We start from the raw sequence: 23,669 nt of genomic DNA, 5'->3' as shown, positions 1-23,669 counted from the left end.
GCGAGCTGAATTCTGGCTAGATAATACTATTCGAGTATTTGATGAGTTATCTTGCACTCCTGACGAGTGCTTGAAATGTGCCATATCCTTGCTACGGGACACTGCATATCACTGGTGGAATACACTAGTATCGGTGGTTCCGAAAGAGCGAGTGACCTGGGAATTCTTTCAGACTGAGTTCCGTAAGAAATATATTAGCCGAGATTCATTGATCGAAGCGTAAGGAATTTCTTGAATTGAAACAGGTCGGATGATGCGATGTGAATATGAGCGAAAATTTGTGAGACTCAGAGATATGCTCGAGAGTGTGTTTATTTGAAGCTATTATGTGTAAAAGATTTGAAGATGGGCTGAATGAAGATATTAAACTGTTAGTGGGCATACTTGAGATAAAGGAGTTCGTAGTACTTGTTAAACGAGCTTGTAAAGCTGTGGAGCTCGGGAAAGAGAAGAGGAAAGCTGATTATGAAGCTCGAGATTCCCGTAAACGATCATTTAGTAAATTGTTCCAGTCGACCTCAAGGAAATCCAGAGAGGATCATAGCCGATCTAAAGCTACTGCAGGGTTTCCTAAGTATGATCGAGATCGACCCCTTGTGAGTTCACGAGCTACTTCAGTTGCTAGCGTTGGTAGTGTTCGACAAAATAGATCAGAGTGCAAGCATTGTGGGAAATGGCATCTTGGAGATTGCAGATTACATGATCGGTCTTGCTTCAAGTGTGGTTCAAAGGATCATTTCATTCGAGAGTGTCCGATGGTAACTGATCAAAATACTGTGCAGAATACCAGACCGAGTAATGTGTCAGTACGGGGTAGACCGCCAAGGCATTTGGGTAATGCAAGTGGTAGTCAGAGAGGGACAAAGGACACAGCAGTTCGATCTGAGGCTCGTGCACCTGCCAGAGCATATGCTATCCGAGCTCGAGAGGAGGCTTCTTCTCTAGATGTTATTACTGGTACTTTCACTCTTTATGATACTAATGTTATTGCGTTGATTGATCCTGGTTCGACTCATTCTTATGTGTGTGAGACCTTAGTATTCAGTAAGACTTTACCTGTTGAGTCTACTGAGTTTGTAATTAAAGTATCAAACCCCCTGGGCCGGTGTGTGTTGGTTGACAAAGTGTGTAAGAATTGTCCGTTGATGATTCGAGATTTATGTTTTCCCGCTGATTTGATGTTGTTGCCATTCGACGAGTTTGATATAATTTTGGGTATGGATTGGTTAACTCTGCATGATGCTATTGTAAACTGCAAACGGAAAACTATTGATCTACGGTGTCGAATGATGAGATTATTCGGATTGAATCTAATGATCTGAATGGTTTACCAGCAATAATATCCTCGACGTCGGCTCAGAAGTATGTGAGAAAAGGTTGTGAAGCTTATCTTGCATTTGTTCTTGATAATAAAGTGACCGAAAAGAAGATTGAATCTGTGCTAGTAGTGTGTGAGTATTCAGTCGTGTTTCCTGAAGAATTACCGGGTTTGCCACCTATTCGAGAGGTAGAGTTTGGTATTGAGTTAGTACCAGGGACGACTCTAATTTCAATAGCTCCATACCGTATGGCACCGACCGAATTAAAAGAATTGAAAGTACAGTTGCAAGAGTTGACTGATAAAGGTTTTGCACGACCGAGTTTCTCTCCTTGGGGTGCACCAGTTCTGTTTGTGAAAAAGAAAGATGGAATGATGAGAATGTGTATTGATTACCGGCAACTCAATAAGGTGACTATAAAGAATAAATATCCGTTGCCACGTATTGACGATTTGTTCGATCAGCTAAAAGGGGCTTCATGTTTTCGAAGATAGATTTGAGATCAGGTTACTATCGATTCATGAGTTAAAGACTCTGATGTGCCAAAAACAGCTTTCCGAACGAGGTACGGACATTACGAGTTCTTGGTTATGCCTTTTGGACTTACTAATGCACCTGCTGTTTTCATGGAGTTGATGAATCGGATTTTTAGACAGTATCTGGATCGATTTGTGGTAGTATTTATAGATGACATTTTGATCTACTCTCGTGACGAAACTAAGCATGCCGAACATCTAAGACTTGTGTTACAAACTTTGCGAAATAAGCAGTTGTATGCAAAGTTTAGTAAATGTGAGTTCTGGTTACGTGAAGTCAATTTTAAGGCCATGTTGTATCGAGATCGGTATTCAAAGTTGATCCGAGTAAAATTTCAGCTATACTTGATTGGAAACCTCCGAGGAATGTCTCAGAAGTTCGAAGCTTTCTGGGGCTCGCTGGTTATTATAGACGGTTCGTGAAAGGGTTCTCTATGATTGCGACCCCGATGACAAAGTTATTACAAAAAGACGTTAAGTTCGAGTGGTCAGAAAAGTGTCGGAAAAGTTTTGATCGGTTGAAAGTTCTTTTGACCAAGCTCGATCTTAGTTCACCAATCGGGTAAAGAGTTTGTTATTTATAGTGATGCATCTTTAAATGGTTTGGGCTGTGTTTTGATGCAGGAAGGCAAAGTTGTAGCCTATGCCTCGAGGCAGTTAAAGCCGCATGAAAAGAACTATCCAACGCACGACCTAGAATTAGCCGCTATTGTATTTGCGTTGAAAATATGGCGCCACTATCTGTTTGGTGAAAAATGTCATGTTTATTCCGATCACAAAAGCTTGAAGTATTTGATGACTCAGAAGGATTTGAATTTGAGACAGCGCCGATGGTTAGAATTGCTAAAAGATTACGAGCTTGTGATTGACTATCATCCGGGAAAGGCTAATGTTGTTGCTGATGCCCTAAGTCGAAAATCACTGTTTGCTTTGCGTGCAATGAACGCGCATATGGCTATGTCTGATGATGGAGAGATAGTAGCTGAATTGAAAGCAAAACCGTTATTTGTTCAACAGATTTGTGAAGCCCAGAAAGTCGATGATGATTTACTTGCAAAACGAGCTCAGTCTGACTTAAATGTTGATTCAGAGTTTCTAGTTGATGCTGAGAATTGTTTGAGACTCAGAAACCGATTATGTGTTCTGAAAAATCCAGAGTTAATTCAGATGATTTTGAATGAAGCCCATAATGGACGATTTTCTGTTCATCCGGGTAGCACGAAAATGTATAACGATCTGAAACAACATTATTGGTGGCATGGTATGAAACGAGACATTTCTGACTTTGTTTCGAAATGTTTAATATGTCAGCAAGTAAAAGCCGAGCATCAGGTACCTTCTGGATTGCTTCAGCCGATCATGATACCTGAATGGAAATAGGATCGAATTACGATGGATTTTGTATCCGGTTTACCGTTAACACCGAGCAAGAAAGACGCAATTTGGGTTATTGTTGATAGGTTGACAAAATCGGCTCACTTTGTTCCGGTTCGTATTGATTATTCACTTGATAAACTTGCTGAATTGTACATTTCTCAGATTGTGAGGTTGCACGGAGTACCTGTTTCTATTATTTCGGACAGAGACCCGAGATTTACATCGCGGTTTTGGAAGAAATTACAAGATGCTTTAGGTACGAAGCTACATTTTAGCACAGCTTTTCATCCGCAAACAGATGGTCAATCCGAGCGAATCATTCAGATACTTGAGGATATGTTAAGATGTTGCATTCTCGAGTTTGAAGGTACGTGGGAACGATACTTACCTTTGATTGAATTTGCTTATAATAATAGCTTTCAATCTAGTATCAAAATGACACCTTACGAGGCTTTGTACGGTCGTAAACGTCGTACACCATTGTATTGGACCGAGCTCAGTGAAAATAAGATACACGGAGTTGATTTGATTAAAGAGACTGAACAGAAAGTGAAAGTGATTCGGGATAGTCTGAAATCAGCATCGGATCGTCAGAAATCTTATGCGGATTTGAAAAGAAATGATATAGAATTTCAGATCGGAGATAAAGTGTTTTTGAAAGTCTCACCGTGGAAGAAAATACTCAGATTCGGTCGTAAAGGCAAGTTCAGTCCGAGATTTATTGGACCGTATGAGATTATAGAGCGTGTTGGACCGGTTGCTTATAGATTGACGTTACCGCCTGAGTTAGAAAAGATTCATAATGTATTCCATGTTTCGATGCTCCGTAGATACCGATCTGATCCTTCACATGTGATTAGTCCGATGGAGATTGAAATTAACTCTGATATGTCATATGAAGAAGAACCGATTAGCATTCTGGCTCGTAAGATCAAAGAGTTACGAAATAAGAAAATTCCGTTAGTTAAAGTATTGTGGCATAAACACGGAGTTGAAGAAGCAACTTGGGAGTCAGAAGATACAATGAAAGAGCGTTATCCAAACCTATTCACCGGGAAGATTTTCGGGAACGAAAATCCCTAAGGGGGGAGAGTTGTAACAACCCGGTTTGACTCTAATCGGAATAGTGGTTTCGGGACCACAAATCCGAATTAGAAAAATATTTTAATATTATTTTGTGTGTTTAATTTGTATGCAATTAATTGTGTGAAATTTTCGTGTTTTAATTTTGTCGTTTAAGTGTCCGATTTAATAAAAGGGCTTAATCGCGTAAAATGAAAATTTAGGGGTTAATTATTAAAACACCTAATTGTTGTTGTCTTTATAATTTAGAGGTTTTATTATGCAATTAGCCCACTATGTAAGTTAGTGGGTGGCAAAGGACTAATGCAACCTTATTATATATGTTTTATATATATATTAGTAAAGGTTAATATAGTAAAATAATAATAAGGTTAATATATGTTTAATATAACAAATCAAAATTCCATGTTCTTCATCTTTTGGCCGAATCGGAGAGAAAATAAAAGGGGTTTAAAGCTTGTTTCATTCGGCACTTTCAAGCTTTGATTAAGATCGAGAACCAAAGAAATCGGAGTTAGATCGGGGAAAAGCCAAATTAGTCGAGTAATCGTCCGACTTCGATTTTCCATCGTCCGAGGTAAGTCTATTAGCAATTTAATGTTATTAACTCAACATATATATATATATATGTGTGTATATTTATTATATAATTGATGAGCTATAATTAAAAGTATATAAATTGAATTTTGTTAATATAAGCATTTATATATGTAAATAAGAAGTTCGAATAAGTATGTATATATAATTATAAGTTTTGGAGTTAAGTGAAAGTATGGATGTTATATTTGTATTTATAATGTTCAATATATATATGTATATATATATATAAATAAGTTTTGAATTTAGTTGAATTGTGAATGTTATAAAAATATTAATAGGGTTCGAATAAGCATGTATAAGTTATTGTATTGAAATTAGATATGAAGTTATATATATGAGCATGAGGTTCGATTGTGTATGAATATATATATATAAGTTCATGAGTTGAATTATAAGTATAAATTATATATAAATGTATATGAGATGCAAATATGTATGTATACATATGTATAATTTTGTATTGAATTGAAGGTATGAAATTATTAGCTTAGATTATTTATAATATATTTGAATGTATGATATGTTTTCTTTGAAGTGAATTTAATGCCATAAAATGTGTATGTATCTAAGTAATTGAATGTTAAATGTATATTACTTGGTATATTATAAATTTAATAGTATGATATTAGTAGTAGGATTCAAGTTATAAAGTTATATACATAAATTTGTTAGGTTGAATCATGAAGATATTGAGCTGGATTTGGTGTTTGAATTTCATGTACCTATGTGGTTCAAAGATATAGGTTATAAATTTTGAGCTGAATTTTTATGTATGGATTTATATACATATATAGTTCGAATATGAATTACAGCTTCTTTGAACTGAAATTATTGTTGTGAATTATACATGTTTTAAGTGCATGATTGTTACGTAGAATTGAATATAATTCAATTCCAACGGAGAAACGACTATCGGATTTATTGCCAGTGAAATTATTCAGACTATACGTCTAGCAGGCTAAGTGCCGGTGAATTGAATCGGACTATACATCCAGCAGGCTAAGTGCCGGTGAGTTGAATCAGGTTACAAGCCTAGCAGGCTAAGTGCCGGTGAACTGAATCAGGCTATAGGCCTAGCAGGCTAAGTGCCGGTGAACGGAATTAAACTATAAGCCTATCAGGTGAAGTGCCAGTGAATCTGTTTAAATTAAGTGATTCTATGCATTGGGTATAAATATATATGATTTTGTTTATATGAAATGGATAAATTTATGAACATTATTTCAAGGTGGTTGATGAGTATATAATCATTTGAATCCTTGTGAATAGTGAGTATGTATATATATATATATATATATATATATATATATATATATATATATATATATATATATCGGTTATCATGAAATTGTTGGATATAAATATATGTGTGTATATATGTATGCATTCGCATAGGTGGGTTTAAGTGTATATATGCATTTGGCACTTATAGTTGATAAGTATAAAATTTTGCTCTTGATATATGTAATTGAACAATTATATATAAATGGATCCAATGAAGTGCGAACAATAAGTACTCTAGTAATCAGTATATGCAGTTAATGATTATGTTAGTAACTTGATTATATGCATATAATGTATATACCCTTGTCCATTTATGTATATTAGTTAAATATACATTCTTTTATATTTAAACAAAATGACTTAATATAGCAATGATTGGTTAGTAAATATATTTGATATTTGTGATTTCAATAAATTTACTTAAAGAATTATGTGATTCTTTTATATGTATTTTTAGATATGCTATAGACTTACTAAGCTATAAAAGCTTACTTTGATTGTTTTTGTCTATTTGAGTTTATAGATTTTGGAGACGTGTTACGAGCTCGGGGATCATCAGCATAGTCTATCACACTATCGACTTCTTTTGGTATTTTGTTAAATATTTAAACTTGATATTATGGCATGTATAGGTTTGAGTACGATGTTGGTTAGATTTTGATTGTAAATTATAAATAGCTATGCGAAAATGATTTAATTTTCATGTTTGGGATCAGTTTGGTTTTTAAAATGGTTGTGTTTGTTCGGTAATGCCTCGTAACCCTAGTTCGGCGACGGATACGGGTTAGGGGTGTTACAAGAGGTCCCCTGTAAGACCATGTCTGGGACATGGCATGGGCACTGAGATGAGAGGTCACATGTAAGACCATGTCTGGGACATGGCATTGGCACCGAGATGAGAGGTCCCATGTAAGACCATGTCTGGGACATGGCGTTGGCACCGAGATGAGAGGTCCCCCGTAAGACCATGTCTGGGACATGGCATGGATACCGACATGAGAACATCCCATGTAAGACCATGTCTGGGACATGGCTTTGGCATGTTATTATCAGAAGAGTACCGAGTATCCTTATTATTCCAATGTAGTTCAACGAGCTAATAAACAAATCATGTTCAGGAAAGTTCAGTTAAAAGCATAAATGGCAAGCTTAGGTAAGTTATAAGAGTTAAGAGCTTATTATATTATCAATTGATACTCAACATTTCAGCAAGGGTAGAGTAAGTTATGATCACGAGTTAACTAAGTAAACAAGCAAGAGAATGAGAATGAGATTAATCAAAGAGTAAATTAGAGACCTTGACATTCGAGTATAATCATTTGTGTTAAATGTTGTTATTTATTTGCTAGTAAACTTACTAAGCTTAATGCTTACTTCTTTTATTTTTCTTTCTCTTATAGTATTGCAAAGCTGCTTCAGGGATCCTAAAGAAGTCGGAGATCGTCTACACTATCAAGAACAACTACTCGGTATTTTATGATGAAACACGTTTGAGTTATGGCATGTATAGGGATTTAGTTATTTTGCATGTTTGTAATTATGATTTTGCTAAAGAAAGATGTGTAAGTATTTGATGATGAATGCTTATTAAAATGGTTAAATATGAATGTGTTTGTTGTTATAAAAGCCTAGGTGACAAGTTATGCATGGAAATTGTGAAAGGGTAAAATTTTGCAAAGAAACAGAATTCAGGCAGCACAGTGACGTGACTTTGAAAAATCACCTAGGATGGTATAAAATTAATTAGAGAATTTATGATGTATATAATGAAATCTTGTTGAGTCTATTTTCATGGAAAAATAACGGTTGAGCAAAAAGAGTTTTATATTTTGAGATATGTGAATTTTAGTGAGACAGGGTCAGAACTGTTTTTGGAGTCCCCTGTTCTGAGTTTAGAAAATCATTAAAAATTGTAAAAAAATAGTTTTGATTTTTAATTCATATTTATAGATTCCTTATTGAGTCTATTTTCTGTAGGAACAAGTGAGAACACCATATGAAAATCATACAATGAGAAAACTTATTTTTAGTAACAAGAGGTAAGAACAGTGGAATGGTGAAACAGGGGAGATTTTAACTAATAAACTGTACTAATTGGCTGAACAAAAAATTCTAAAAATTTTATGGAAATTAGATATATGAGCCTAGTTTCAGGGAAAATTTACGGAGTTAAATTTCGAGTTCCGTAGCTTGAGTTATAATTAATTTAGTAACTGCTACGCGATTGGACAGATTGCTGAGAGTGAAATTAATTTTCAAAACAAGTTTTTATGCTTCGAATTAGTAAGATAAGCTAAGGAATGCCTCGTGCTTGACTCCAGCAATGATCTCGGGTAAGGGGTGTTACAGTATAGCAATAGTATCAATTTCTATAAAAATAATTACAGTAATTCTTTATAGAGCAATATTTGAATATAAAATATGGTGGAAAAATAGAAAGAAACTTTGTTTTTATAGTTTTTGGTTGTTGCCATACAAATGAAAGTTCACTCCTATTTACAGGAGTTCTCATGTCTCTTTACAAATACATAACTATTCAATATGCTTATTTGGATAGTCACAACCATTACCAATAAATTTAACTATTCAATAATAGTTATAACTCTTTGTTAATTAACCAAATAAGCTTTCTATATTTAAATGATATAACTCTTGGTTATTTTTAACCTTTCATTTTCAACTATTGGAACACTATATAAATTGAAAATGTTCCAACAATCACCCTATTTTCAAAATATTCTAGATATTGATAATTTTCAAATATATATATAAATAATCTAAAAATATATATAAATTCAAAAGGTTATTAATATATAAATAAAAATATTATAAAAATTAAAAAATACTTAAATTTGTTAAAGTTTAATATATTATTTTGAAAATATATAATGTCATTAAATTTTAAAAGATAATTAAAATATATAATTTCAATTTTGCCTTGATTAATATTTTCATAAGAATCATATTAGTTTGTATAAAACATCTACTTCTATCATTATAGGTATTTGTTTTATTTTTTAAATTTCCACTCTTTTATTCAATTTAGGTATAAATAAATTGATCAATCATCTCAAGTTTGATCTCACTCAAATTCAAATAAGATGTTTTGGGTTAAGAATTCATTACATTTTTTTTTACAACGCTAATGTAACATATCGAAAACCTCCTGTAACCTCTCCAACTCGGCCTAAACGTTAGACTCGAATTCAGAAGATTACATTAGTCTTCGAAATGACTCAGTAAGCTATCAGAGTTTTGAAAACAATCATTTTAGAACATTTGTTTATCTTTAGAAGAAGACTTAGTTAATTACCGAATTATTTATTACTCAAAAGTTTAATTGTAACACCCTAAGTTTTTTAATTTTTTTATTGTTAAAATGTGTCAAGTACTTTGATCTGGTTCAATTGTTAAGTATCTGATTTTGTGTTTTAGATTCCGTGTTCGACTTCTTTCCCGTAATTTTTTTTATTATTTTTCTCCCAATATCTAGCTTGTGACGCTTAGATTATCTCTAGTTTTCATAAGTTTATTAACAAGTGTGGGCAACAGCCCCATGGTTAAGCATTCTCCTTTTCCTTCTGCAACTCAAATTCAAATCTCGTTTGTGCTTAAGTGAAATGATTGTTTATTATTATTATTTCTTCCCTGCTGTGCCACCCATGTTGGTCAAACTCAAACTCTAGGCAACCTGATTGAGATAAAAACGGAATCAGATTAGGTAGGATTTAATTAGTTTATTTTTTAAAATTTTGAGGACTTATCTCCTAAAAATCCTCCTAGTGTCGCCCCCCTCTCCCCCATTTCCCCACTTTTCTTTGTTTTCCACTTTTGTTGCTGTAACCTCCTCTTTTGTTGAATTCTCTCTATTTTTCCCTCCTTTCTTTATCTTCTTTCTTTTTACTCATTTGTTTCCATAATTTCACGTTAACACCCTCTTGATTTCATCTTTTGCAATCCCTACCTACTGTGTTGCCGCCGTCCAGACTTTGATCCTTCCTAGTGCCGTAGCTAACCCTCTGGTCTCGTTACTGGTTGTGTGTGATTTGGAGTTTCAGTATAATATCATAATTTTGCGTAAGTGTAATCCATTTGTTTTAAAAAAAGCTTGTTTCCGGTTTTATTTGAGGGGTTTGTTGGTTGTTGTTGGCTGAATAGTGATGGTCTAATCGTTTTTGGTTCTATTAAGGTGAGGATCGTGAGGCGCATACCCCTCCTGCGAATTAAGTGCCTTGGAAACCTCTACTCCTTAGGGTAAGTAGTTGAAAGCCTAGTCAAGGGGCTGGCAGGTGTTAATTTTTGCTTTGGTCGAATGCTCTCAGGGAGCAAGGGCTGAATGCCTTAGGCTGATTTTCTATTATGGATGCCAATTGGTTAAGGTTTGATGTCATGGGCAGAGCGCGGATTGTTGTTGTAGTGCCGACACCTCAAAAACAATTAGGTGTATGTTTTAACCCTACTTGATTTGTGAGAGTAGAAGTTAATCAAATGTTGCGGTGTTTTAATTAAACTCGTTCGGTTGTGACTGAGTTTTTTTTTTCTGGTGCTGGCTGAAAGTAAGTATTCCCTTAATTGTTAAATTTGGTGTTAGTCGATTGGCTATGGGTGTGTTTCGGTTATGGCTGAATCCGAGTAGGTAAGTTGGGTGTCGTGATTGAAGGTGAGTATGCTTGATTTGAGTTAGCTGATTGCATGTATGTTTCAACGTGTTGTTGAAAGTGATACTTGCTTGTTTTATTTGCGAGGGCCGAACTTGCCAATAACTTGTTTCTGATTTGTTAAACTATATGTACCATTAGCATGTTACCGATCTGTTTAATATGCATATGGACATGTATGATTTGAGTATGCTTAGTATGTCAGGACATCTGCATGTGCATTGGGATTTGGGATATGTTTGACTTGGAGGAAGTTTTGGCAGACTATGATCTACGATTCTGGCTGTTTTCCCGCAACTCTGATTTGGCAGGTAACCTGTGATATCTGTTTCTGGTAGTATTTTCACGATATATATCTGGCAGCTTATCTGCATATTTTGATGGCTTACGACTACAAATTTTGGTGTTCTAGTTGGATGGGTACATAGCAACCCTGTTTGGTGTGTTGGATAGACGAAGTTGGTGTACAGCGGTTGAGGATAGGATTACTCTGAATAGTACTATGCATTATTAAGTATGTCATGTCATTTGTTTTAACCTTATTCTTAATGTGTTTTTGGGTGATTCTCTAATGTTAATTGTGAATTTTATACTCTTAATATTTTAAATTCATATTTTAATGTTTAAAACTCGAGAGCAAGCTGCAGGAGCTACACGGGCTAAATCACTCCACATGAGCATGTGACCTACACAAGCGCATGGTAGGCAGTATCGATTTCACGGAATTGCGCACCAAATTGCGGAAAATCGCAATTTGTAGATTCTTTGGGAATTACGTATATATGACAAAATAAGAAGATAAAAGTAACCGTCATAGAATATTTAAGAAAACAACTTGAAAAACACCATTGAAGCCGACTTTAAAACAATGTCAACATTGAAGATTCTCATTTGATTTCTTAGGAAATTATCATGAGTTTTTTTATTTTTTCAGTTATACTTTATCTTGGATTTTTTTTTCAAACATGAATTAATTTTCTAAATATCTAGAAAATGAACATTATGATGGATTCCGTCGTTTGATTTTTATTTTACGCGATAAATATTCAGTTTATTGTTCTTTATTATGTGTACTTAATTCTTGATTTGATATTTCTAAATTATTGATTCATGTTTGATGTGCTTAAATCGGTGGTTGAATAGACTATATTTAAGAGTAGATCTTGGAGTTGCTTACCTAAATAATATAAAAAAATAAATATTTATTGATATGAGATATGCTAATTATTATTTACAAAACTAGGCAAAAGGAACAATGGATCAACGGTGCTACTTGAGTAATCGGCAGCACCACCCCTTAATTGTCAACAATGACAAGTGAAATTATTACTTTTTTAAAAAAAATAACTTTTTTATGATGTCACTTGAGCAATCGGTAACATCAATATCACGTACCTAAAAAATACTTTAATATTTTTTAATAGTGTCACCAATGTGTCAGGCGATACCAAAATAAATTAATAATTAATTTTTTAAAATTCAAAAAAAAAGTTCTCTCTTTTATGCTAATGGGTTGTTCATGTATTAGAGTCGTAGGAATAGATCAAAGGGAGTCTTATAGCTGGGTTTTCATCAGGTTTGAAGGGAAGAAATGATTGTTTTGTTTCTGCTATGTCTTTTCATTTCCGATTGCTTGAAATTTTTTCGTTCTTTTTTTTGTCTGGGGCAGTGTAATGAGGGGCTCCAGGTTTGACTTCTGATTAGTGCTTTATTTGTCGAGGTTAAGATTATGTTCCAAAAAAAAACGGAAAATCTCCATGTTACCCATTGTTGCAAATTCAAAAAATATAAAGGCTCTTATTTAGGCCCTTTTTTCTTTCTAATTTTAAATAATTATTAATTTATTCTAATGTTGCCTTTATATATCGGCGACACTATTAAAAATATTTTTTAAGCTGACAGTATAAAATATTAGTGTATATTTTGGGTACATGATACCGGTGCCGCTAATTGCTCAAGCGGCACCATAAAAAAATATTTAAAAAAAAAATCATTTTACTAATCATTACTAGCAGTTGAGGGTGGTGCCGACGATTGCTCAAGCGGCACCAGTGATCCACTGTTCTTTTTGCCTAGTTTTTTTAAATAATGATCAGCCTATCCCATATCAGTAAATATTTATTTTTTTATATTATTTGGGTAAAAACCTGTAGATCTTACATAGTTGAGTAGAGTTCATGTAATTCTAGAAATAGGACGACGTAAATTTACTAGATTAGAGTCAAATTTAATAGGGGAATTCATAGTACAAGTTAATGCAATAATAGGAGTTTTAATTAGAAATTCAATTAATCAACCTAGAGTCAGTTGATCTTATGGTCGAAAGAGATATTTGCATAATTTAGATATTTCTACGGATCAAAATATTAAGTAAATAAATTGCGTAATTTAAATTGATAGTGACATATGAAATCTAGGTGAATTCTTTCCTAGATATTGTTTTGCTTATTGATTGTTAATTGATTATTTTTGTATTTTATTTTTATTGTGTTCATTAATTAATTAAATTAGTTAATTTTAATTTTAATTAATTAATCAAATTATTCGTTAAATAATAGAAATACGGCAATACTAATACTTTTAGTCCTCGTGAAAACGATATATTTGTTCACTGTAGTTATACTATTAATTGATAAGTGCACTTGTTTTAACCAAATGTTTAATTAATTTCGTAATGCATAAAAATATTGTAAAAAAATTAAAATATATTTTAAAAATTTTGATAGTATTTCGATTGTTATCAAAATTACTTTTGAAAAATAAAATGATAATTTTAAACATTATGTTATAAAGTAAAAGATTTAATGAGAGATGAAAGAAAACATAAGTTCAAAAATAATTTTCAAAAGTTAAAACTTTGATTTTAGTTTAAAATAATGATTTGGTTTGAAAACGACTAATCTATCATTTTTTTGAAATCAAAGTTTAAGTTAAAAAGTACTTTTCAACATCAATAATAATTAAAATTTAAGATGCATTTTCATTATGGTGAAAAAGACTTCTGAAATAAATATGTTCTTTTTTATTGTAGAAACAATGGAAAACACTATACTTTTACAACAAAAAAAAATGCAGTTAAAAAATGCTTTTTCATCCAATCGCAAAAGCTAAGATAAAACTCTCATTGTCGAATTGAGGTGCAATTAATGTCACTAAAATGGTAAGACATACACTACTGATATGAATGTTTGCAATCAATTTGGTCTTTGAGCATCATGCTCTCTCTTGAACTGAGCACCATAGAAAATCAAACTCGCACAATCTGTTACTTCAAGTGCTACATCCAACATCAGCCAATTTGTTCAGAGTGCCACAAACGTTCTTGGCACCACCACTTTCATCTGCTTCAAATGTCAATCAAAAGTTCAATGACAAAACAATTGTAGTTCCATAAAAACTTATCCAACACCTCCTCCAATAGTTCACAAATTCACAAAAATCTTTAAAAATTCCACCGACAGCAAGGGAAAATATCATAATGGCAATTCGAGTTCCAAGCAATTTCAATGATTTTCAGAAGGTTGACAAAAAATGCAAGCACCTCGAATACAAGACGAGTTTGCTAGTAGCCACAGCAAGCATCTTCACCGAGAAGAGCCGCTATAACATCTGTTACAATGGGTTTATCGTTCACGCACCCATTGTCATGACCAAACTGACCACGTCCCAGAAAATCATCTAGTCCAGAAATAGCCATCTGATTCGGAGTTTCATTCTTGCCGTTGCCTCCTGCATGAGTCACGACGAATAGTATTAATATAAAATATTATTAATTATGCCACAGAATTCATCGATTGCAGAACATTTCTCACCCAGAATGCTCTCAACAAACTGTGATTCATCATCCAATGAGCTTCCACAAACAGGAGTGTGCTCACTAAGAACGGATGCAGCAGAAAGAGCAGAAGGAGAATTCGGGTCGCAGTGTGCTTCAAATTCTAATTCACAATCCTTCAGGTGAAAATCAGCAACATCGTCAAGCATCAAATTAGAAGACTGCTGACGAGAATCATCCTTTGAGCTATTAAGCTTCTTTGACTCGTAAAGTACAGCTTCAAGGAGACCACTGTTTTGTAGTGCAAAACATTCTGACTTAGCCCGCTTCATTGGAGGGGACTGGATCAGAGTATCAACAGACTCAACCAAAGCTAGTGGGACTGAAGAATTGACCCAGCTATCTTGTTGATTATCTGAATATTGGTATGAAGGGAGCTCCAAGTTCATAGGCCCGGACAAGGGCTCAGAAGGAGAGAAATTACTATTTAGAAGGGCATCACTGCCAGGATGTATACCAAATGATGATTGGTCATTGGTACTGAAATCAGAATCATATGGAGAAGATGACTTGTAGGGCTCATCAAAATTTTCCTTGCAAGCAAAATCAGTCATTTGGTTGGGCAATGACATATAGTTGCTGACACTTTCCTGAACATGCTTCGGAGGGCATGCCATTGGGAACACATGGCCATAACCATGGGACAAACCAATAGTTTTTGGAGGAATGTTGAGAAGTTCGGGTGAATAAGACAAAAATTGTTGGTTAAGCTCTAAATTCTCAAATTCCACATGTGGAATCCCAAAAGCATCTGACTGCACGAGATTGGAACCAAAGGAGTCCTGATTTGGCATTGAAGCCACGTTATGACTCTCTTCTTGACTTAAATTTACTTGCAAGCACACATCAGGAGGGTAAATTGGCAAGCCAGCACGTTGCAGTCTCTTAATTCTTGTATTCCAGAAGTTCTTTATCTCATTATCAGTTCGTCCAGGCAACTGGAGAAAATAAAGGGATGGAATGATTATAAAAGTGAATTAAATAATAAGAAAATAGCACATGAAGGGATTTTGTTTCAAAGAAAATTTACTATTAGGAAGAAAGAACATGCGTATGAGAAGAGCTTGCTTATCATGCCCCAAAAAGATGAATAAAACTTACAATTTAGACTAAGCAGTACAATATACATAAGGGAAAAAATATGAAATGGGCTGTTGGCTAGGTACATATATGCAGATATACGTAGCTACCAACCTTTTCGTCTGCGTCCCATATATTGTCCTCCTTAACATTATTAACTATTGTTATTCTAGTTTTAAATTTCCATAACAAGGAATAAAATTATACATGAGCATCTTTTTCGTTTAATTATTTAAATTTTCTGTCCTACTATAGTTATTGGAGTTTATTTATGTTTAAAAGTATTTTATTAAATATTTAATGTGTGTGTGATTAGATAGGATTCTTAATAAGAGTCATAGTATAAATATACTACTAGAGGGTTAATAGGACTATTAGTAAGAGGTTTTAGTATAAATATTCTAAATGGTTAATAGGATTAGTTATTCTTTTTCAATAAGAGATAGGATTAGTTTTTTTCAATAAGTGAATTTTATTAGTAGTAGGTTATTGAAAAAACCCAAAACCCCATTCTTTCAGTTACAGCAATAATCTCCTTTTAATTTTTTAGCCATTTAGATTTTCCACTCAACCGAATAATTTACCACATCAATTTTGGTATCAAAGCCTAATTAGATCCTAGGACTTATATTAAAAATCGCTTCTAAGCCACGACTAGACATACAAGAGGTCAAGAGAAAATTAAAGCTAGCAAATAGACTTGTCAGAGATGAGACGTATGATTGAAGAATTGTCGCAAGTTGTACAAGCTTTGCAACGACATGGACAGGTGGAAACCCGAATGGAGATTCTGAAAGGTGCCTACAATCCCTAGGACATGTCAAAAGGTGGTCTTGAAGGTGAATCCAATGAGGGAGAGGTTGATAACCCCTTTCAAAATATGGTTAATGTAATTTAGAATATTCTTGACAATATGCCTTACCCGCTGAGAAAAGGGTTTTACACCATGGTGCAAGGAGACCTTTATCTAGTTGGGCAAATGGCGTCTCCCAAAATAGTTACAATGGTAAGGAAACTGCTTCTTCGGGGTCTATGAAGGAAGTGCAACAAAAACCAACAAAGGTGATATAAGAGTGAGTTGCGGGGTGGAACACAATCCAACTTTAGTAAGGCAAACATTGACAATAAAATAAAATCAAATGTTTTGGTTGTGTTGATAAGGGACATGCATCTTTTGCTTGTCCTAAAAAGGAGGGTGAACCTAATTGAACATAATGAAAAAGGCCAACTGTTTGATACATCTATGGTGATCATACAGAAGGGGAACCATTGAGGGTTGCAAGGTTAATGAACATCCCACAAAAGAGAGAATGAAGATCGGAGGAGACAAAACATTTTTAGAACCGGTGTACTTGGGGTTTTTTAAGTATGTGATGCAATTATTGATAATGGGAGTTTAAAAAAAATTCTAAAAAAAAACAATGAACATGTTAAAGTTACCTAATGAGAAACACCCACGTCCATACAAATTTCAAAGGGTTAAAGAAGGGATTTGAGATACTTATCAAATTTCAATGTTAAAGATTCATCAAATTATTAACCATAGGTTGTTGGCAAAACCCCAACCCCATCCTTTCAATTATGTTAATGTATCTCCTGTTTTTTTTAGCTATTTAGACTTTCCACTCAACCTAATAATTTACCGCATCATTTTTTGTATCAAACCCTAATCAGATCTTAGGACTTCTATTGGAAATCACTTTTAAGCTATGACTGGACATACAAGAGGTCAAGGAAAAGAAAATCAAAGCCAACAAATAGAGTTGTCAGAGATGAGGCCCATGATAGAAGAATTGTTGCATTTTAATTTTTTTAGCTATTTAGATTTTCCACTCAACCAAATAATTTACCACATCAATTTTGATATCAAAGTCTAATTAGATCCTAAGACTTATATTGGAAATCGCTTTTAAGCCATGACTGAACATACAAGAGGTTAAGGAAGAGAAAATCAAAACCAACAAATAAAGTTGTCAGGGATGAGATGCATGATAGAAGAATTGTCCCATTCTAATTTTTTTAGCTATTTAGATTTTCCACTCAACCTAATAATTTACCACATCATTTTTGGTATCAGAGCATAATTAGATCTTAGGACTTATATTGGAAATCACTTTTAAGCCATGACTGGACATACAAGAGGTAAAGTAAGAGAAAATCAAAGCCAAAAAATAGAGTTGTCAGAGATGAGGCGTATGATAGAAAAATTGTCGCATTTTAATTTTTTTTAACTATTTAGATTTTCCACTCAACCTAATAATTTACAGCATCAATTTTTGTATCAGAGTCTAATTAGATCTTATGACTTATATTGAAAATCACTTTTAAGCCATGATTGGACATACAAGAGGTCAAGGAAGAGAAAATCAAAGCCAACAAATAGAGTTGTCAAAGATGAGGCTATGATAGAAGAATTGACACATTTTAATTTTTTTAGCTATTTAGGTTTTTCACTCAACCAAATAATTTACCACATCAGTTTTGGTATCAGAGCTTAATTAGATCCTATGACTTATATTAGAAATCACTTTTAAGCCATGAATAGGCATATAAGAGGTCAAGGAAGAGAAAATCAAAGCCAAGAAATAGAGTTGTCAAAGATGAGGCGTATGATTGAAGATTTGTCGCAAGCTATACTAGCTTTGCAACAATATGAACATGTAGAAACCCAAACGGAGATTCTAAAAGAAGCCTACAATCCTTTGGTCATGCCAAAATGTGGTTTTGAAGGTGAACTCGATGAAGGATAGGCTGATAACCCCTTTCAAAATATAGTTCATGTAATTTAGAAGATGACTGACAATATGCCTTACAAGCTAAGAAATGAGTTTTACACTATAGTGCAAGGAAACTTTTATCTAGCATGGCCATCTCCCAAAACAGTTATAATGGTAAGGAAACTCCCTCAAATAAGGTCTATGAAGGAAGTGCAACAAAAACCAACAAAAGTGATATATGGAAGAACTAGTTACGGGGTGGAACACAATCCAACTTTGGTAGGGCAAACAGTGACACTCAAATCAAATGTTTTAGTTATGTTGACAAAGGGCATGCATATTTTGTTTATCCTAAAAAGGACGATGAACTTAATTGAACATGATGAATAAGGCCAAGAACTATCTGATCCAGTTATTATAATCATATTAAAGATGATGATAACATAGATATTTACCCAATACAAAGGGAATCATTGATGGCCAGAAGGTTAATGACAACATCCCACAAAATTGGAGGAGACAAAGCATTTTTTAGAACTCCTTGTCTTTGCAGTTTGAAGTATGTGATGCAATTATTGATACCGGGAGTTCAAAAAATCATATATTAAAAGAACAATGAACATTTTAAAGTTACCTAAGGAGGACACCCGTGTCCATACAAAATTCAGTAGGTTGAGAAATGTCTTGAGATATCTATCAAATTTGAATGTTTCATCAAATTTGTTATAGGTAGTGATGTAAGTGACAAGGCTTTGTGTTATCTTGTGCTGATGGATGCATGTTATCTTTTTTCGACCTTGGTTATTTGATCATGATATACAGCATTTCATTGAAGAAAATACATATTATTTTCATAAAGGGGTTAAAAGGTACACTTTACACCCTTAAAGGGAGACGACGACATCCAAAATCAACAAGTTGAATGGGTTCGTAACAACTAAATAGTTGGAGGCAACAAGGTAAAGTAAGGTTGTCCAAGAAGTTCTTGATGCCTACAGGTGATTCCTAATAAAGTGGGTGGGAAAACCAACTTGCAGAAGCATTTGGATTGTAGAAGATGAGTTGAGGAAACTTGATCCTGAAGTTCATGAGGAAGCGGTCAAAGTTTTTGCATCTAAAACAACTTTTTCTCAACCAAGGGAGAATGATGCAGGAGCATCTAATTTTACTTAATTATTTAAAGTTTCTATTTTACCTTAGCCATTGGAGTCTATTTGTGTTTAAAATTATTCATATGATTAGGATAGGATTCTTAGTAACTCCTTTTAATTTTTGCAGTTGTTCGGATATTCCACTCAACCTAATTATTTCCGGCTTCATAAAATTTCTTTTGCAACAAAGGAAGAAGATGTATGACCATCATAGCCACAATCCTTGGTTGGACCAAGCCAAAAAACAGGATGTTCATTCAACTAAAATGAATTTATCAAAACATAGAAGAACTAGTTCTTAAGCAAGTTTATCATGTGCACTATGCATCGATAAATCCCGTGCACTTAACTCTCCATGGAAGCATGCTAATCATTGTCTAAGCCATAAGTTTTGAGTCTTCACATATCAGGATAGAATAAGGAACGTGAAGGAAAAATGACTTTGCACATTACAAAAATTGGCCATTCACAAGCATCAATTAGAACATTTCATGAGATAGGAAGAATCATCATCATCTCTCGAAATAAACATCAACATTAGAGATTGCATATGTTTGTTGATTAGTGCAAATGCTGTATTCTACCAAACCAACTTTGAAAGTTAAAAGCGATATGTTATTATATTGAATAAGTCAAAAGCAATACCAACCTCAGCAGCCATTCGTGCCCATTTGTTTCCCAACTTAGCATGTAGCTCAACTATACGACGCTCTTCCTCTGGAGTAAACATGCCCTTCTTCAAATCCGGCCTTAGGTGGTTTGCCCAACGCAGGCGACAGCTTTTCCCACATCGTGAAAGTCCAGAGTGTTTCTGGACAGCATTCCAATTTCCCTCACCATGCTTCTTTACATAGTCCACCAAAATCGCATCTTCTGCTGAAGTCCAAGGCCCTTTCTTCAAATGACAGCTTTCTCTCATGTTGCCTCTCCTACCAGCTTCTTCAACTAATGAAAAATCAGACTGACCTTTCCGCATGACTCCGTTGCCTCTATTTTCATATTACAAAAACCAAAAAACAAAGATTTCTTCAGCACCAAAAACAAAATACCTAGGATGATACTTAAATGCATCTATTTTAGTATAATATTATTGTTTTTCTAGTAGAGATGATTAAGGTTCGATTTGTTTTACACAAAAATAACGGATAATATATAATATTAATTTAATAGAATCTCTAATGGACACAACGAAAGTCCCACTAGTTGAGATCAATTTACTTCATTTTTAATTCTAAAATTATATTGTTTAATTTCTATTACTTTTTCCAGAATTTTAGAAATAAAATATTTGTTTTATATAATGAAAAATAAATTTCAATTAGAAGGATTGTGGTTTTAACTTATGAACAGAATACCAAACCAAATAGGCTTATAATTATCCAAACTGAATCTAATAAAAACCAAACCAAACACCAAAATTCAATTGATTTTTGGTTTTCTCGATTCTTTTTCTCAACCCTACTTTCTAATAGGTCTTTGCACTTATTAATGTGAACCATAGTGGTGATAAAAACCTACTCCATTAGAGTAGCATGATTTCAACTATACTATTTTTATCAATCAAATTTGATAAACAATATATTGTAACAAAATAGGATGATTTTATTTATTTTTTATTTTCGATACGCCGAGCATTCTATAGAAAGGTTCTGAGTAATTCTTAAAAATTTGATCATAACAACTGGCAAAATGTTCCGAAAATCACATTTTTCACTGCCCTTTCTATTTTATTTTTATTTTCTACGAATTGGTTATGGAAAATCATTTCTACAAATAAGCTCAAAATTTTATTTACATTTCATTCAATTTTTTAGTAGATTAATCTACAAACTGAACCATCAACTTGATCAAAATATAACTATCGAAATGCAAAATAAAAGTTGTTCTTACCAGAATGAGCTGAAGATCAAGGGAGTTTGCAGAGCTCATCCAAAACCCTAAATACCTAATTAGTTATTACGGATTTCCAGAACCAAAAGCAAAAGAAAATTATTTTTTTTAAAAAATTAAAAGAAAAAATATATAAATTGCTCAAAAATATAAATATCAAAATTGGGAAAAGGAAACCATGAATAAATCAACTCCAGAAAGCCACATTTTCTTTGAAATATTCTAAAAGAGATTGTAAGAATATAGCTGAGAGAGAGCTGATTTAAATTGAGCGAAGAAGCTCTGAATTTTTCTCTTTTCTTAAAAAAATTAAAATAATAAAAAGGAAAATGAAAAAGTGAGAAACCTAAGGTAGCAAGGGAAGTAGAGATGGCAAAAAGAGAGGGAAAATAGGAGAGAGAAGAGGCTCACTCACCTGAGTCAGCTCACCACACCTCATGTCTCTCATTTTTTGAATTTTTATTACCTTTTAAAAAATTTTAAAATACATTTATCCTTTTAATTTATAGAAAAAAAAAAGAGAAAACTTATTAAAATAATCACGAACCAATAACCAGGTTATTATTTTTATCATATTACCAAAAAAAATATTTTTCTTATTTATTCTTATTTATAGTTTTTAATTAAAATAAACCACAATTATATGCATGGAGAAATTATTTTATGAACCATTCTCACTACATTATTCATAGTTCATTTCTAATTATTTAATCATCTTTCGGTAATTTTTTTGTAATTAACACAATTTTTTTCATGTCATTGACTAGGTGTGAGTAAAACTTGATTCGATTTGGAAAAATTGAAAAAAATTCGAGTTAATCGAATCGAGTTATTCAAATTATTCGAATCAACTCGAGTCGAGTTTCGAGTTCGAGTCGATTTAAATTTCATAGTTCGAATAATTCGAATAATAGATTGGTGTTAATATTTTTTTGGTCCCTGTCAAGTAGACCTGTCTATGGGTCGGGCCGGGCCGGGCCCGGAAAAATTTTTCGGCCCGCCTCCTAGGCCCGAGCCCGGCCCAGCCCGAAATATAGGCATGAAATTTTGCCCAGTTCGAATTTTGCCCAGCCCTACCGGAAAAATATCATAAGCCCGAGCCCTACCACTTCACCCATTTTTAAAATAAACATTAAAAATTTATTTTAAAAATAAAAAAAATTTATTTTAAAAGTATTTTAAAATTAAAAAATAAAAATAATATATTTATTATATTCGGTTGGACCGGTCAGGCCAAAAAGTGGTGCCGAGGTCTGCCCATTTTTAAACGGGCCTCATTTTTGCCCAAGCCCATATTTCGGGCATATATTTTACCCGAACCTCCCATATTTCTAAGGGCCGTCAGTCCGGGCAGAACCACCATGGACAGTCTCATGTCAACTTTGAAAATAAGCAAATTTGTCTCTCTTAACAAAAATTACAAAAAATTTCAAATTAATTTTAAAATTCAAAATATTTATAAAAATTTTAAATTTTAAATTTTTAAAAATATATAAAATTTTAAAAATTTCTAAAATTGTATAAAAGTTAAGATTTTAAAATTTTCTAAAATAATAATTTTGGGACCTAATTAATTATTCAAATTTATCATACTCAAGTATTTTTTATAATTATCTTGCTTTGGAAAAATTATCAAATATATATTATTTCAAATTTATGTGCTCTAGCATGGAATTAGTTATACCGTAACAATATTTTTATCTGACATGTTTAATTTTTTTAATTTAACTCGAACAATTTGACTCGATTCAATTTGACTCAACTTGAATTTCATTTCACTTTACTCGATTCGAAAAAATTTCAAATCAAGTTAGGATAATAAAATAGGACTCGTGAACTTGATTAACTCAAAATTTTTCACTCGATTCGATTGAATGCTCACCCCTATTATTGACACATAATTTTGGTAATTATTTTCAGTACAATATCTGGTATTAATTTGTGATCACGTTTAGTAAATTTCGAGAAAATATGAAAATGAGTTAGATAAAAAGAGTTCATAATGAATTTAATAAAAAATTTAAATATATATATATATATATTTAAAGATAAATAATTTTACAAGTATATATGAATAAAATAAAATTTTAATATAGATACATAATAATAATTATAAGAAATGTAATCCACGAGAAATTT

At 33.1% G+C, this 23,669-nt stretch overlaps 1 protein-coding gene and 1 long non-coding RNA gene across 3 annotated transcripts; one reads left to right on the top strand and one right to left on the bottom strand.

Annotated features, from left to right (window-relative positions):
- The first annotated feature begins 9,701 nt into the window (after window positions 1-9,701).
- LOC128032439 (uncharacterized) lies at window positions 9,702-11,486 on the top strand. The gene is made up of 3 exons (XR_008188582.1): window positions 9,702-10,276; window positions 10,389-11,168; window positions 11,270-11,486. It is a non-coding gene; the product is annotated as an uncharacterized LOC128032439 (long non-coding RNA).
- A 2,407-nt stretch (window positions 11,487-13,893) lies between these two features.
- Window positions 13,894-21,991, bottom strand: LOC105799322 (transcription factor GAMYB). 2 transcript variants are annotated; one of them, XM_012629819.2, is made up of 5 exons: window positions 21,946-21,991; window positions 21,531-21,585; window positions 20,290-20,629; window positions 14,670-15,630; window positions 13,894-14,586 (listed from the first exon to the last, which is right to left on the bottom strand). In XM_012629819.2, exons 3-5 carry the CDS (start codon window positions 20,614-20,616, stop codon window positions 14,420-14,422), a joined length of 1,455 nt encoding a protein of 484 aa, XP_012485273.1. In that variant the 5' UTR covers window positions 20,617-20,629; window positions 21,531-21,585; window positions 21,946-21,991; the 3' UTR covers window positions 13,894-14,419. The 2 variants fall into 2 exon arrangements, with proteins under 2 accessions (XP_012485273.1, XP_012485272.1); XM_012629818.2 differs by lacking the exon at window positions 21,946-21,991 and having other exon boundaries at window positions 21,531-21,918.
- Between the last annotated feature and the right edge of the window lie 1,678 nt (window positions 21,992-23,669).

The sequence above is a fragment of the Gossypium raimondii genome, chromosome 9 (genome assembly GCF_025698545.1).
Source record: "Gossypium raimondii isolate GPD5lz chromosome 9, ASM2569854v1, whole genome shotgun sequence".
Lineage (NCBI taxonomy): Eukaryota > Viridiplantae > Streptophyta > Magnoliopsida > Malvales > Malvaceae > Gossypium > Gossypium raimondii.
The sequence above is the reverse complement of the archived record's forward strand: the minus strand, read 5'-3'. Positions and strand labels throughout refer to the sequence as shown.

Excerpts from the sequence above, each read along its gene's own strand:
- LOC105799322 (XM_012629819.2), bottom strand. The coding sequence starts at position 20,616 with ATGCGGAAAGGTCAGTCTGATTTTTCATTAGTTGAAGAAGCTGGTAGG. Across the intron at positions 15,631-20,289 it reads GGGCACGAATGGCTGCTGAG|TTGCCTGGACGAACTGATAA; the intron begins GTTGGTATTGCT and ends TATTTTCTCCAG. Across the intron at positions 14,587-14,669 it reads GTTTGTTGAGAGCATTCTGG|GAGGCAACGGCAAGAATGAA; the intron begins GTGAGAAATGTT and ends TGACTCATGCAG.